At 34.1% G+C, this 16867-nt stretch overlaps 1 protein-coding gene and 1 long non-coding RNA gene across 2 annotated transcripts; one reads left to right on the top strand and one right to left on the bottom strand.

The window, feature by feature from the left end:
- Positions 1 to 5861: 5861 nt before the first annotated feature.
- LOC121976097 lies at positions 5862 to 8356 on the top strand. Its single transcript, XR_006110533.1, has 4 exons — positions 5862 to 6566; positions 6657 to 6743; positions 7030 to 7102; positions 8123 to 8356. It is a non-coding gene; the product is annotated as an uncharacterized LOC121976097 (long non-coding RNA).
- A 3278-nt stretch (positions 8357 to 11634) lies between these two features.
- On the bottom strand, positions 11635 to 16725 carry LOC121976096 (bifunctional phosphatase IMPL2, chloroplastic-like). Its single transcript, XM_042528100.1, has 9 exons — positions 16351 to 16725; positions 16189 to 16267; positions 16001 to 16095; positions 15850 to 15899; positions 13429 to 13553; positions 13233 to 13299; positions 13068 to 13157; positions 12385 to 12496; positions 11635 to 12041 (listed from the first exon to the last, which is right to left on the bottom strand). The coding sequence occupies exons 1-9, from the start codon at positions 16676 to 16678 to the stop codon at positions 11971 to 11973; spliced, it is 1017 nt and encodes a 338-aa protein (XP_042384034.1). The 5' UTR covers positions 16679 to 16725; the 3' UTR covers positions 11635 to 11970.
- Between the last annotated feature and the right edge of the window lie 142 nt (positions 16726 to 16867).

Here is a 16867-nt window from a genome sequence, read left to right as displayed (position 1 = left end):
TCTTAAAAATAGAAAAATAGTGGGTCTGCTTTTTTATTTGCGGCCATTTACAAGGTAACAGGTTTTGGATATTACCCAAAAAAAAATACCATATTTTTGACTAAATCACGTATCTTGATCCCAATTTCTTGTCTATAATATCCCTCTTCTTTATTATTTTATTTTTAAAAAAATTAATCTATCATCCCTCCTCTTTCATCTATGTTTCTCCTCCATCATAGAAGCATCGACAACAACTGTACATCGTTGATATTGGTCAGTGTTTGAAATCAGTAATGAATATTTTATGTCTTTTTATCTATTTATCGAAAGAAAATTGATTGTATTATTTTTCGAATAGTTTATTTGTTTATCTTAAGGAGCTCATATAGAAGGTTGAAGACTATTGATTAAAAAGTTAAATCATAGACTAGATTATCTTCAAATATTTTATAGTTTCAATGTAACATCAAAAATAATAAACATAAACAAGGTCATAAATATTTTACAGTTTCAATGTAACATCAAAAATAATAAATATAAACAAGGTCATAAAGATAAACCAGTGTTGTTAGTTTTTGGAAATTAACAACATAATATTACTGATTTCTGAAAATCAACAACAATATGGTGTTGTTGGTTTCCGAAAATCAATAACATTTATATTGTTGATTTTCGAAAATCAGCAACACATGAGTTGCTAGTTTTGAAACACATTTGTTGTTGGTTTTTGAAAATAAACCTTGTGTTGCTAATTTCTGGAAACCAAAAGTTATGGATTCTCGAAAATTAAATCAGCAACATGTTGTTACTAGTCAATAGCAATGTGTTGCTGGTTTTTAAACATCAATAACACCAACAACAATGTATTGCTAGTTTTAAAAAATCAACAATAATATGTTGCTGGTTTTAAAAAATTAGTAATAGTGTATTGTTGGTTTTCGACAATCAACAATACTGGCAATAATGTGTTGCTAGTTTTCGAACACCAGCAACAATGTGTTGTTGGTTTTTGACAATCAGCAACACCAACAACAATGTGTTGTTGGTTTTCTAAAATCAACAACAATATGTTACTAGTTTTCGACAATCAGCAACACCAGTAATAATGTGTTGCTAGTCTTCACATCGAGGAACATAACAAGAGTTCAAAAAAGGAAGGTGTTCTCTCAGGCTATTGTGAAAACCAACGTGGTCTAGCACTGTCAAAGTTTGAAACAAAAGAATCCCAAATCTTTCAATATGGGACAAGAGGAGGTGTAAGTAAAAAGTTCTCTGAGAAATGCTTCAACTGTGACCGAGTTTGTTACAAATCTTCAAAGTGCATGAAGCTGAAGAGAAACTGGAGGCCAATCTAAACATGGGAACCAGAAATAGATGACCTCTGCGTTGTGGTCTCCGAGCTAAACCTAGTGAGTTCAAAACCGCAATGGTGGATTAATATTGGTGCCACCAGATATGTGTCCTACATCAAGGAACTGCTCCATAACTTTAAAGAAGTCAAAGATGGGGGCAAACTGTTCATGGGAACTAAGTAACCTTGGACATTAATGGGCAAGGTAAAGTGGCTACAAAGATGGCATCATGTAAGGAGCTCACTCTGAACAATGTATTGTATGTTTCGGAGGTTTGAAAGAATCTAATATCCGAATCACTTTTGAACAAGCATGATTTTTGCATTGTTTTTGAGTCAACCAGAGTTATACTGTCCAAGAATAGAATGTTTTTAAGGAAAAGATTATGTAACTGATAGATTGTTCAAGCTTAGTGTAATGTACATTAGGCCTAAAGTTAATAAAAATGAAAGCTCTTTCATTTATATGCTTAAGTCTTCTTGTTTATAACATGGTAAATTAGGGCATGTTAACAATGATATATTGCGTAGATTAATAAACATACAAAACATATCTACATTTATTCCACCTTGACCTGAAACACAAGTGTGAGACTTGTGTTGAAGTGAAAATGATAAGGTCATTATTTCAACACGTTGAAAGAAGCACTGAACCATTCAACCTAATCAACATTAACATGTGTGATCTTAAAGGTACACCGACATGTGGTGGTAATAAGTACTGCATCACTTTTATTGATGATAATATAAAATATTATTTGTGTATCTTCTCAAAGGTAAGGATGAAACTATAAAGAAACTTGTTCTCTATAAAAAATGAGATTGAAAACCAACTTAATAAAAAGTTTATAGTAGGTCGAAGTGACCGAGATAGTGAATATGTATCACCGTTCGCTGAGTTGTGTGCTAAACATAAAAAACCAAACATGAATAATAGTCCCCTATGCTCCTCAACAAAATGGTATTGTCGAGCGAAAAAATCGTACTCTAAATTGAGCTCTAGACTGCTAGAGTAGGAAAACTGTGTTAACAACTAATTATCTTTTAAATAAAGTGTACCGAAAGAAAATAAATAAGAGCACTTATGAGATGTGGAATGGAAAAAAAATCATCCTAAAAATTAGGGGTGGCAATTTTTGACCCGACACGAAAACACGACCCGAACCGAACACGAAAAAATCAGGTCAAGGTTGGGTAGTTTCGGGTTCAGGTTAAAATCGGGTCGGCCCAATTAATAAACAGGTCGGGTTCAGGTCAACCTGAAATGACCCAATTACAACCCACGAACCCGTTTATAAATAATTATAAATTTAAACTAAAATTACAAATTTAAAAAAGTTAAAACTATATACATAGAGATATGCGATTGATTGCAACGTTGTCATGGCTTATCATTTATGATATGGATTTTCAATTTGTGTAGATAAATGCTATTTTTAATTTTAATTTAATATACAAATTTTTTTTAATGAATTCAGGTCATGTTCGGGTCAAATGGGTCAAACAAGTTAAATGGGTCAAACGGGTCGGGTTCGGGTCAAGTGCAAATAAACAGATCAGGTTCAGGTTGAATAGTTTGACCCGAATTAATAATCAAATCGGGTTCAGGTTGGCATTTTACCAACCTGCCAACCCGAACCCGAACCGAATTGCCACCCCTACTAAAAATACTTATGAATATGGAGATGTTTTGCCAAAGTTTTGGTATCTGATTTGAAAAGAATTAAGATAGAACTAAAAATCTATTATTACATATTTATTGGATATACACATGGAAACAGTTCTTACTGGTTCCTTGTGTGTGAATCTCTAATATCGGAGATGAATTAAGAAATGTCTCATTCTTCAAATATGTGTTTTCATATAAGATCCGAGAGGAAGAAAGTTTCTCAAAACGAACATATGAAATACAAGAAGAAGAAAAAGATGAATCAGTTTGGGTTGAGCTTAGATGAGGTAAAAGTGCTCGATTGAAAAAATGAATTTAATCACTTTCATGTTGGAAAGTGATCCCAAATGTTACTCAGAAGTTATAGACTCTTCTGATGAACCTCACTAGAAAAAGACAATTGAATCTAAAATTGACTCTATCTTACAATACCACACTTGGAAACTTATGAATCCTCCGAGAAGTAAATCACTAAGCTGTAAGTGGATTTTTCAAAAATAAAATAAAATCAAATGGCATGATTTAAATACAAGACTAGATTGGTAATTAAAGGTTACCAACAATGTGAAGGTTTAATTACTTTAATACGTATTCTTCGATGTCAAAAAATAACTTCTGTTAAAGTATTGTTGGCTATTGTCGCTATATGGAATCTAGAAATATATCAAATAGATATAAAGGCTGTTTTTTTCTAAATGAGGATTTAGAAGATGAAATCTACATTGAGCAACATAAAGGATTCTTGAGCTAGGGAGGAAAATAAGATTTATAGATTGGTGAAATTATTATACGGATTGAAATAAGCTTCAGAGCAGTGACATGAACAATTTGATAATGACATTAAGAAAAGTGGATTTAGGATCAATGAATGTGACAAATGTGTCTAAATGAAAAACACAGAAAATGACTATATTATTTTATGTTAGATGATATATTTATCAAGATATGTTGAACTCAGGATTTAACTTGAAAGACATGGACTTTAAAGTAATCTCATTATATGGACAAGATTCTTAAAAAATTCATCAAGGGTGATACTGCATTGGCACGAACTCTGATAGATAAGAGTCAATATTCATCGAAGAATTGAGAAGAGAGTATCTCTCAGATAGAGTACTAATTGAAAGTTTGATGTACTTAATGAGTTGTACATGACTAAACTTAGCCTACGCACTAAGTAAACTGAGTAGATACACGAGTAATCCTAGTGTTGAGCGCTGGAAAGGAAAAACAAGAGTATTAAAGTACTTGAGATATACTCGTGATTATGAACTATATACTATATGAGATATCCTGTTGTGATTGAAGGATATAGTGATGCGAATTGGATATCTGACATGAAAGATTTGGAGTCTACGAGTGAATATTTATTCACTTTGGGAGGTGCAGCTATCTCGTGAAAATATTCTAAATAAACTGTAATAACCAAATCCATGATGGAATATAAGTTTGTAGCTCTTCGAAAATATGGTGAAAAGTTTGAATGACTACGATAATTCTGAGAAGATGTTCCTAGATGGCCGAAACATGTCTCGACAATTTACATACATTGCGATAGTCAATCGACAATTAGTTAGGCATAAATTCATTTGTATAATGATAAGTCTAGATATATATGTTGTAGGCACAATATCATTAAGCAACTACTCTCAACAGGAATTATCATCGTTGACTATATTAAGTCAAAAGATAACCTGTTGCTAAAACCAAACAAAATGAACAAACCTAACAAACCCATTTTTTTTTTAAAAAAAAATGGTTTGGCTTAATAAAAAATCAGTTTAATAAAAAATTTAGAGTCTAAATATTCGATATGGTTCAAAAATTTAGTCCATTCAGTCTATTTGGTTTAATCAAATAAAAAATTTCAAAGCCGAACCCAAACTAAATTTTTTAGAAAAAACAAATTTTTGAATAAACTGAACTAAATTTTTAAATTCAGTTTGATCGATTTGTTCGGTTTAATTAAACTTTTGCTCACCCCTAGTCCTAACTGTGGTTAGGCAAAGGGAAGTTTAACGAGCAGTTGGTAGAGTCCAAGTGGGTTAAAAGGCTGATCAGACATTTGGTAAAGAAGTCTCAACAGATCATGGTTGACCGAAATATTGGACAAGGGAACCCTAGACTCAATTGAGTGAGTTAGGGTTGGAGCAATTGATTGGGTAATCGATTGTCTCAAGTCTTAATCGATTAGTGGATCAATTGGGAATGTTATAATGAAGAGGCACGATGAATCGATCAAGTAATCGATTCATCCGGAACTCAATCAATCAGGTAATCGATTGGGAGATTGTCACGAGCAAACAAAAGGTGGCCCGCGACAATCATCAACCTATCGATCGATCAGTTGATCGACTAAGAGGAGTTTTTTGTGAAGCACAATAGCTTCCTAATGAGAGCATGATCGATAGGGAAAACTTGTGAGCGAACAATGGGGTTCGTAATCGATTAGGTGATCAATTAAGAAGACTCGTAATCGATTGGCTAATGGATGGTTGGATACGTTCGGATCTGACGTGATAATCGATTAGGGGTAAAGTCAATCGATTAGGAGCCCTAATCCATGAGATATAAAAGCGACCATGAAGATTCAAACTATAAGATACAATAATTTAACAATAAGTGTTATTGGAGAAATAAACTTATTAAATTTTTTAGGAATTTTTAGAAATTTTAATGGATTTAATCAGAAACTCGTATGACAAGTTCAAATGGATGAATTTATTAGACTTAAACAAAGCATGTTTAGAATAATCATTTAGTGGGTGTTGATTAAAAAATTAACTTATATTTTAATTGATTAAATCTAAGTATATAATGGAAAACCTAAATTCCATTTCTCTAATTTATTTTCCTCTCCTGATCCCTCTCTTCTCGTCCCAAATTCATCTCCGCTGACTCTCTCTCCCTCCTCTGCTCGTTATCGCCACCGACTTCCACTGCCGGTGCGTTGTCTTCCCGATCATCTCCAACTGAGCTTTTCATCCGAATCCCCTACCCTAGCTCCAGATCCACGCCATCCTACCCTGATTCGCCAAAGCAACTGTCTCAAAATAGTTGTCGGCCCCTGCTTCTCTTGGCTAATCGACACTACCACTGTTGATCCCCTACGTTGTCGGTCCGGCACAAACGTCGCCTTCTCCTTACAAGCAACTCGAGCCGGCACCATCTCCCTTTCTGTCCACGTGACGTTGGATCCGTGCCCTAGCTTCAACCTATCGCCGTCGCACCGCAACACCTCCCACCGTGGAGTCCCTGTTCTGGACTGAGGGGCAATCGCCCTATCGCCTCCGCCCCGTGGCTACCACAGCTGGATGCAGCCAGCATAGCCAATCGTTGTCGCCTTACCTTCGCTTCGGCCACCACAGTCATGGCGGTTGGACACGTCCAGACATGATTAGGTCGCGACCATCACAGCAAGCTCATGGCAACTATGGTCAATTGATTATGCTAGTAGCTCCTACTCATTGCCACCCTATCTCCCTGACCCAGTGTCTCTGCTGGTCATAGTGAGGCGCTACTGGAGCAATGTTGACCACTAGAAAAGAACAGAAGAACCTGCAGGTATTAGATTTTGTACCTAGTTTTATTCATTCAAGTTAATTAAATGAATCCTATTAACGATCAGTAACCGTGGGTTGAATCTCACTATAGGAATTGGATGCGGCTTACTGGACATCCTTGTTGATTTGGGTTAATTAATCTGGTTGAGGAGATTAACTTCACTCAATTGAGTATATGGTGAGTTCAATTCCATTACTAATCAGATTTATGATCAAATTTAATAAGTATATTAGATCTTAGTATGGTAAATGGAATGGTTGGATGGTCAGTTCATGTCTTGTTTGGTTAATTGAAGCATGTTAACAGAAAGGGTTAATAAATTTGGTTGGATAAATTCATATGAAGATTAGCTTGAAGGAATGGATGGATCAGTAAATGGAATTAAAACATGGATTCCTAATCGAACTGGGATTAGGTTTTTGCTACTTGATTTATGATGGAATGTATCTATAATATATATCAGGTGATGCAGAACATTGATACGAAATAAGCACTTTGACGTGGGATTGTGTAGCATGATTGACAGATAAAGATAGGTACTTCTTACTTTGCTTCTTTAGTACTTTAACTTTAGTGCATGAGCTAGATATTCGGATAATTATTGTATTTATCTTAACTCTACTCATATTTTTCTTGAGCTTGATACTTACTTGCTTGAACTTTGAGATGATCGAATTGTTAACTATACAGTCTCTCATTGTCATCCATGATATTTAGCAGGATACTAAATACCATGATTATTTGCAATATATTCATGTACATTATTGAGCATGTTGATTTTACTGTAGCATAGTTGATTGCTATTTATATCTTTGTGGTGATGGTTGTACGTATCTTGCTCATTAAATTATTGCATGTATGCTGATGACTATGTTTCCCTTATGGTTGAGAGAGTCATTGGCCAGAACCGCACACTCGACCACTCATGGGTAGTGGTAATTGGAGTACGTGTCGCTTGTCTTGACATGCAGCACTCGACCACTCATGGGTAGCAGTAGCTAGAGTTGCGAGCAACATGGACCCTATCACTATGTAGCTATTCAACTACTATGCAAAATGTCCACTCGGTCACTCATGGGTAGTGGAGTCGTACAATTGTCATTGTCTCAGCCTCTCGACTATACGGAGGTCGTGGTGATGAGGGGTGGACGGGACTGACCATGTTGTGCATATGCATATGCTATTGTGTTTGTATATGTTGTTGTTTTGTTGTATCCATATGGCTGTGATATGTTTATATATGATTGAGACATATACTTATTGCATGTCCTTCGACACTAGCTTACTTATTGGTAATATGTATATATCTCATATGTTACTCTTGTAGTTATGAGCAGTACTATTGCAAACTTTCGCTACACCTGACTTTCTATTACTTGCTTAGTATATGGGTTCAGGTATGAACATTATTATGATAGCACTTAGTTCTTGTTATCTTTCCCTATGAGACTGTATACTTTTGAATCTCTAAATATATTATGTTCATGTACTATCTGTCTATTACCCGCTAAGTCATTAGCACTCACCACCTCTTAAACTGATTTTTCTTTCGCCAGGGAACAAGTAGAGGATTTATGGAGTCGCTTAGAGGTCTTGTCCACCAATTTCATGACACATCGAGCGATTTCTTTCATTATTGCTTCATCTCACATTATTGATTTTGTACTTATACTTGTAATATGTATCCTCTGTATGGATTTTTGGATTTTTGGATTTCTGGCGTCTTTTTATTTGGTTATGTACTTGTTATGTCAAGTCGGGCCGGCTCACAGTCAATTGTGTTATTTTTATATTTTGCGTATGTCTTTCGCTGTGTTTTTCGTCCATCCGTGTGGGCTATATATTATTTTGTATGATTGTGTTATGATTTTAACCATGTGAGCTGTAGATATTATTCTTGTATAGTCGAGTAACTTATGTGTCAGATTTCAATTATCACTGTTACAGGGGAAGTGTTGTTCGATTTTTGTCAAACAACCTTACCCTCGAGGCATGACACAAACGCAACTCTTCATCTCCACTTTTCACCACTATCTTTAGAAGATAAGTGTTGATGCACTTTTCAACTATCAAGAAACGTTTACAAGTACAAGAAAATAAGTAAGGTTTTCATTTATATTGTATATTTTCTTCTTGTTTGTATATTATATTTATTATTTGTGAATTTGTACGAGGTTTCTTCATCTCCGGAATATTTTTGAGAAAAAATATTTTCATAGTGGAAAATGTACATGATGAATTCTTAAATTAATAATCTCGTTGAGATACATAATAAGTAAATCTGAATATTAATATTGTTTCAACTTATCAATAAAACAATAATTAGAATTAATCACCTCCTCCCCTCTAACTACCTAACCTAAAATAGATAAAATAGGAATAAATGCAGAAGGTAAAATGGTAAGGAGTACCTAATTGTAAAACTTCGTACATGATTTGAATATTTCGAAACATGTGATTTGATAATTTGTGCAAAACAATCCTTTTCGTATTCTACTTAATGGTTTCATGACATGGAGCAGTCGACATTGAATGCGGGTGTATCTTGAGTGTGTATAGATAGATTCACGTATCGGACGGTGAACTCTCATGGTGGCATGTTCGATTTATTAATTCATCTCACTATAAATAATTGTGGACCGATCGGGTAAGACATTCAGGGTCAATATCTTACCTTTAGAAATGTGTTGCACAGTGAGCTCCCGAGCTAGGTGCAATGGCAAACCGATGGATAAATTTTTTAATAAGGATTTGGTGACTACGGTGCTCGAATCACTGGTGGTATGGTATCCCCGGGACACGCTTCCTAAATTTACTCGGCTAACAATTTTTATACAGCCGAATCAACGTGTAAGATATAAATACGTAACCCTGTCTTTTCAAAAACAAAAAAAAATGTTGCAATTTAAGACAAATAATTAGTTTTGTAAATTAAAATTTCTAAAATTTAATTAATTATCAATTAAATAATTTATATTATCATACTTCTATTTAACAACAATTGATGAAGTTGCAAAATTGGTACACTTAAGTAGGGTTATAAATAAGTTAAGCCGAGTCCAGGTTTATTAGGTTCAAACTTATTTCATAAGATAATCGATCCAAATTAAACCAAGTGTAAAATGAATTATGCCATTAAAATAATTATTTAAACTTGGTTTGATTTTTTTTTTATAAATTTAATTTGAGCTTAGTTCGTTTAGATGTTATTGCGCTCTCAATTCAAACTTATTTAATTATTTAAAATTTTTATATTTTAAACTTGTTTAACTAATTATTGAACTTGATAATAAAAATTTATTCGTTCATTTTGAAAGTTTTTTATTTATTTAGGAAGTTGATAAGAGTTTTATTGATGAATATAGTTGACAAACATAGTTCATAAATGTATTCATGAATATTATTCAAGAACATTGTTCACAAATATTGTTTACGAACATTATTTATATTAACACATATGTATTCAAGTTTGTTCATTCAGTTAAACAAGTTATTCAAATTTGTTCATTTAATTGATCTTGTGTATATTGAACAAACGTAAATAAATTTTTACCAAGTTGAACATCAAATTTATGTATGAACATTCAATTCATTTATAGCTCTACACTTATGTTTTTAGATTTTTCTAAATAGTGCATTTCTTTTTCATTTGCTCCCATCAATCACCGTGGAGTAGTATTTAAGAACAACACCTCTGTAATATATTTCAAATGCCAACATCATTATGGTATTGTATTTTAAAAATCAACACAACTATAGTGTTGGTTTTCAAAATACAATACCACTATATTGTTGATTTTAAAGTTTATGCAATACCAAAATGATGCTGATTTTTAAATTCAATAGCATAATGATACTATTATTTGAAATCAAACATCATAATGGTATTGTTCTTTAAATACAATACTATGACGTTACGATAGGACATCCAGATTGTCACCAGTATTCATAGTTCGAACTCCAGCTACGGTGTATTTACAGGAATTTTTCCTCTAAATGAGAGATGTAACCAAAGAATGTTAGATTTCTGGGCTGGCCAGTTGCCGCGTGCACTTCTTGATTTACCCTAGTAACCGATGGAAAACTTTCATGGGGCCAGACCGATCACCCCTAAAGATAGTCAATGAGGCTAACTGGGATTATCACTTTTTAAAATACAATACTACATACAATAGGGCAGGGATCAATTTCCGACAAACACATATCTTAGAAAAAAAATTCTCCCATCCCCTAACCACTTGGTTATAAGTTCACCCTCATAATTTACCTCATTTCATATAATTTAAAATATGAGAGACGATTAGATAAACATAATCAATTTTTGTTACAATTTAAATATAATTGGTAAAAGGATAAAATAGTAAACAAATACACCCTTTAGAAAATCTAAAAGTTAGGTGGGCATTTTGAAAATTCCAATATTTTAAATGTCTTTCGATTAATTATCATTTATTTAAATGCAAACTATGCAAGTATTGTATATATAATTTAATTTTTACAAATAATTAAACTATATTGAATTTTATATTATTAACTAATCAGATAAAGTAAAATAAATAATTATAATAGTAAATAGTAAATAAATTAATTGATGAAATAATTAATTAAAAATCTGCATCATTAATTAATTATTTATTCTTAATCCTATTAATTTTGTTCTCAACTTGATTTGTATTATTGAATAGATTTTAATCTTATCAAAGATTTTATTAAGTTTAATTCACTGATCTTTCTACAATCAGTTGACTAAATAAGTCATAAGGCACCAATGTTTTTTTTCCAAATCGACTAGGGAGATTTAATTCATAAAAAATAATGAAATATAAAGGACATTGGGTATCTTAGTTGTCTAGAATAAAATAGTCATGGTCAGATACTCAACAGACAAGAATCATAAATCTTATAACCCTGATAAGTTGGTCCTTGAGCGATAGATTATCTTAGAAAAATAGAGATAGAATCAGGAGCGATAGATTGCCGTAGAAAAATAGAGATAGAATCTCCAAAAGAACAATTCCCTGGAAAATAAAATCTCTCCCACTTAAAAAGACCATTTGATTACAGCTCATTGTTGTGAGACAAAAACTTGAAAGTAAAATTAGATTTGGCACCAGTGGCTGCTGTGTGAGTTTACATGTTTTAAAAAAATAAATACACCCTAGGAACTAATGGCTGAAGAAAAGCATAAATTGAACTGAACATGTTTTTCCAGACTACGCAACCATCACTAACTTTTAAGTTATTTACTACCATTGTTCACCTTAACAATTGGGGAATGATTCCCAACAGACTATCATCTGCAAGGAACTAGGAACTGTGACCAAACATTGGCTAAATCATGTCATCCTTCACTCTTTCAGATGCTAATCAACCATTTTAAAGTAACAGCATCTACCTGTCGAGTTTACTTCCACTGTAGTTCATCCAAAGCTTGCTTGTGGATATTGGAGTCCCCTGCCGCGATGACATTAAAACCTGAAATAAGGTATGCACCACCATGCTGCTTAGGGCTTAGCTTACAAGGTACAAAAATCATAAAGCTGTAAAATTTGCAACTAAGGCCACAATCCTGCTCCATACCAAGGTTAATGTTCGTAAGCCATTAGACTATGAGAAGTTCAGTCTGACAAGTGGATAATTGAGTTTCCAAAAGACTGGTAGTGGGATACAGTAAAGCACTTCAAATTGCATGGACAGAGTATCGATGGAATGGTAACAACAATTGCATCAAATCAAAGGAGTTAACTTCCACAGAGAACAAAATATGCACTTTATGCCATGAGATTAAATTAAACTGCGGAAAATAAATAAGTCATACTTGCTGGATGTGAATTGAGAACGGCATCCCATTGAACGTCAAGCCCTTTCCAATCAGTTATTGATCCTCCAGCGCCTTCTATTACAGGTACCAATGAGAGGACGTCATAGGGCTGAGCATTGAGAAAATAAATGAGCAGAAAACACTGGAGATGTATTGTTCATAATAATAGTTTGTATTACAATATTTTTCAACATTCTTTTACAAGAGAAATATTGGAGTATGCGTGACATTCATATCACTTGAAGTATGTTTAACAAAAGCACTTGATTCTTTGCTAGTTCAGAAACCTTCAATTTTATCAATTTACATGGAAAATTTTCACTGTTCGAAAGAAAGGGAAAGGCAAAACTTATGGTTTGCGGACTAGCAATCCACTTTGATCAAACCCGCAAGAATACAAGTACAAAAAAATGACCCGAGATATCACAGTGACTTATTCACACATTGACAGGGGATGGTGTGTTGCACTCATGTCTGCACAAACTTGTAAAGGTAAATTCCATTAACCCCAACCATAAAATAACTTGTTTAATTGATTGAAATTGTATATGACAATTAAACTCTTGAAAGAATAAAATGTCAGGCTTGTAAGTACAGGGTTGTGAATGAAAATTTTCAAATGAAGTGGCTACCCTACACGATTGAATACCAAAGAGAATTGTTGAGAACAGAAGTCTCACCTTAAGCCCGGACTCTATAACAAGATCGACAAATCCAGAAGCCAGTAGAGCATAAGCATAACAATCACATCCATATAGTGGAACTTTTACCTGGTATGAGATACATAAAAGTGTCTGTCACATGTATTCTATCTCATCGAGTGTACTAGAGAACGACTATCTGACCTTATCTCTTACACGCCAAAATGCTTTTTCTGCATCCCCACTAAAGAGATGAGGACTTGTTGTGTACCTGTAAGAAGAAACAATATAGTGACACAGTATTATCCCTTATAATACCAAAGCTTTACAAGCAGTTCTATATCTTAGTTGAATGTAAAATTGTTATTTCTCAAATATCATTATGCAAAGAGACTTATACAAGTAAGCTTGGGATAGTTTGCTGCATGCACGTGTTGAAGTTGCCTCTCCATTCATTGTTGTTCTTCTCCCAGCAACTCCAACCCATCTTTCTCTTAAAATTGGTTGATCGATAATGCCAATAATCTAAAACAGTAGAGAGAAAACTTATGTGAAAGAAAAACTTTGGTTACACAATCATAATTGCAATATATCAGAATATACAATTCTTGATGTATTTATTAATGAAACTAGTTTTGATAGGTTCATTAGTGAAACATTAAACAATAATAAAAGAAAGATTGTGGATTATTTTGTAAAAGAACATTTAGATACAACATTATATATGAGTTTGTTTCTTGCAAGGTGATAAAAGATCTGCAGTAGATAAGCATATCAGAATTGCTCTTCTATTCTCCTGTGTTTTCCAAACGTGTTCCTGTTTCTTTCAGCAAATAGCAGATTCCACCAAGCAAATCTTCTATTATTGAGAAGTTTATGCAGATTCTAAATCTGTGTTTGCAAAATCTTCTTCCATCAACCAGAAGACTCCATATACACTATCTTCGCCAAGTGTTCAACGGATCACCAAAGAGATGACTCAACTCATCAACCATATGGTTTTCTTGGGAGTAGACCTTATATCATTGGTATATCAGTTGAGAAGTACTAAAAATTTCTTAAGTGGCAGACCTACCAAAGTACATTACTTCAGTTTGTGTCATCATTGTTTAATGATTCTACTTCTTTCATAACATAGACTACTGGATCAAACAACTTAGATTATAGATTCAGGGGGTCTCTGGGCACGTCTGATAACATCTCTCTTTTGTCTGGTCGTACACCACCATGCCATCCTATCCATGCTATTCTGGCAGATTGGCTGCGCTCATCGGTTAAGGATGTTGGCATAGTCACTCCTACTTCATCTTTACCCCTTTCTAATGTATTCTTCTATATGCCCAAATTTCCTTTCAATTTATTCTTTGTAGCAAATTCATTAAATACTAAATTGTTCAAAAACTTTACTGCCCATTCAGGATTTAAGCACAGGGAAAGTAATTGATAGAAGACATGAATATTGAGGATTATATCAGTTTGCATTATCTAATAGTTGAATCTTCTCAACTCCAAATCCATATTCACCTGGGCCGTCCTAGCCTATAAGAAAATGGTTCCAATTTGTCTAATTTTCAAAGTCTAAAATTTGGATGTTGCCAATTAGGAAAACATATAGAAAACGTCTCCTAATGCATTCTGATATTTTGGCTTACTCATATGTATTAACTTATTGGTATGAACATTTTAAACACCATGATAAATCAGAATGCTTCATATCCATAAGTTAATACATATAATAATTCTAAAAGTCAAATATAGTTGGTTAAGCACAAGAATTTAGTTGGAAAGCCGAACTATCTTACTTTACTAGATTTGGCATCTCAAACAATAAATTCCTTGATGCTAAAAGTACATGATCATTGGGAAGCAACTCTAAGAAATCTTAAATATCTTAGGAATACCCATGAATAGGCCTCGTATACCATAATCATGATCATCAACTAAATTCGGGATATTCGAACACAGATTAGGCAAGCACTCCCACATATGGGAGATTCACATGATATTAATATTTTGGAAGAGCAAAAAGTAAAACCAATGTGGCTGGATTGACTGCAAAAGTTGACCATGAGCAATATCTATATGAGCTCATCTGGCTCAAACATTTAATGACAAAATTGAGTAATGCTCCTAAAGAATCAATAAAGTTATATTATACGCTGCTTCTAGTCTTATTAAGGATCATACATAGTAACGTCAATGTCACTTCGCCTGAGAAAAAAGTGTAATCCAAGGAGATCATTGTCTTTTTTCCTATAAACACAAATCCAAGTGATGCAACCTAACTTAAAATCAACCATGTAACCTAATTGTTCAAAACTTGCAATGAATTTTTTTATATACACCACATACAAGCTTAACATTCATTAACCTAGTAAAAACTCAAAAGAATACATAAAATATAAGTTTAAAACAGCATAAAAACCCTAGGCACATCTAATTATATTTAGTGTAGTTCATCAGAAAATAAATTAGTATGATGGATACAAAACTGTAACATAAGTGTACTGTCTATTGAGCCAGACAAACTTGGTTGAATTCAGAGTATCCACATTACTTGTTTATCCTATTAAAAGGAATTTTAACTCTTGCCATTTATCTTCAATCCTTGTACTGTGTTGGAATGAAGATTGTCCAATTGTGAGCGAGGATCAAAAGTGGCAAAAGATTGGGGACTTAATAATTGTTAATCTTGCTAACCATACTGAAAACATAGAAACATGTAAATTCATTATAACAGAACATATTCATTGATACATTGTAAAGGGAAACATACTAGGTAAAAGAAAATAAATAGCTCATAATGTAGTATGAGTCATACAGGTTTCCCTTTGTGCAGAAGGGCAATGAGAGTACCAAACAAAGGCTTCCCTGCAAACCATAGTAAAGACAAAGCGATCAGCAGAGGCACTCCCAAGTTCTGATACACCTTTGAAGAAATAATTAACCAGCAAACCGATTAAGCAGTTCACCCGTAATGAAGCTCTTAGTGCCATCAATTGGGTCCAGAACCCAGACATAGTCAGCAGACTCCTCCTTGCATCTCCAACCATTCTCCTCCCCGAAACTGTACCAATCGTCTCCCAGATCAATATCCCTCTTTTGTTACTAGCTAGCAGAACAGAAAGAAAAACAAAGCTAAAAAAGGTGACTTCCTTACATAGCATGCCGAGGAAAGGTCTCCAATATGATCGAAACCATGGAATCCTCAGCCTCCCTATCCGCAATCGTCACTGGGCCTACGAATACAGAAGGCGGTACAAAATAAAGAAAATTTATAACAAAAAAAAATATGATGATCTTAGGGGCGAGGGATGCATACTGAGATCATCCTTGTCGATGATCACGAAGCTCCGGCGGAAGTACTTTCGGAGCACCTCACCGGCTGAATCGGCGACCTTGTTGGCCACCTCGACAAACCGGTCCACCTCTTCCACCACCGCCATCCCCTTCGATGGTTCCGGTCCCCGGATCGGAGCACAGAAGGCGGCGATCGACGGGATTCTCCTCTTCGCCTCGGGACAGAGCCGAAGGAGAGGACGGGTGGAGAGAAGGCTCTGGATCGGTGAGGAAACGAAGATGAGCTGATGGGAAGGGGAAAAGGAGGATAGGTCACGGGCGGCGAAGGAAGAACTGGAGGCGAGCATCATCGTGGCATCGACTGGCAACTCTTTCTCCTGCTATATTTTTTATTACATTACACTGAAGAAGAATACCATTTTTAGTAATCAATTAACTAATTAATTAATTAATAGAGCATTAATATTAGCCAATAAATAATTAAAATATTAAATTTACATCACGGGATATCTAGATTAAAAAAATATTAATAATATTAA

This window comes from Zingiber officinale, chromosome 4B (assembly GCF_018446385.1).
Source record: "Zingiber officinale cultivar Zhangliang chromosome 4B, Zo_v1.1, whole genome shotgun sequence".
Classification (NCBI taxonomy): Eukaryota; Viridiplantae; Streptophyta; class Magnoliopsida; order Zingiberales; family Zingiberaceae; genus Zingiber; species Zingiber officinale.
Note: the sequence above shows the minus strand (reverse complement) of the source record. Positions and strands in the feature narration are given on the sequence as shown.

Excerpts from the sequence above, each read along its gene's own strand:
- LOC121976096 (XM_042528100.1), bottom strand. The coding sequence starts at position 16,678 with ATGATGCTCGCCTCCAGTTCTTCCTTCGCCGCCCGTGACCTATCCTCC. Across the intron at positions 16,096-16,188 it reads ACCTTTCCTCGGCATGCTAT|TTTCGGGGAGGAGAATGGTT; the intron begins GTAAGGAAGTCA and ends CGATTGGTACAG. Across the intron at positions 15,900-16,000 it reads CACTAAGAGCTTCATTACGG|GGAAGCCTTTGTTTGGTACT; the intron begins GTGAACTGCTTA and ends TATGGTTTGCAG.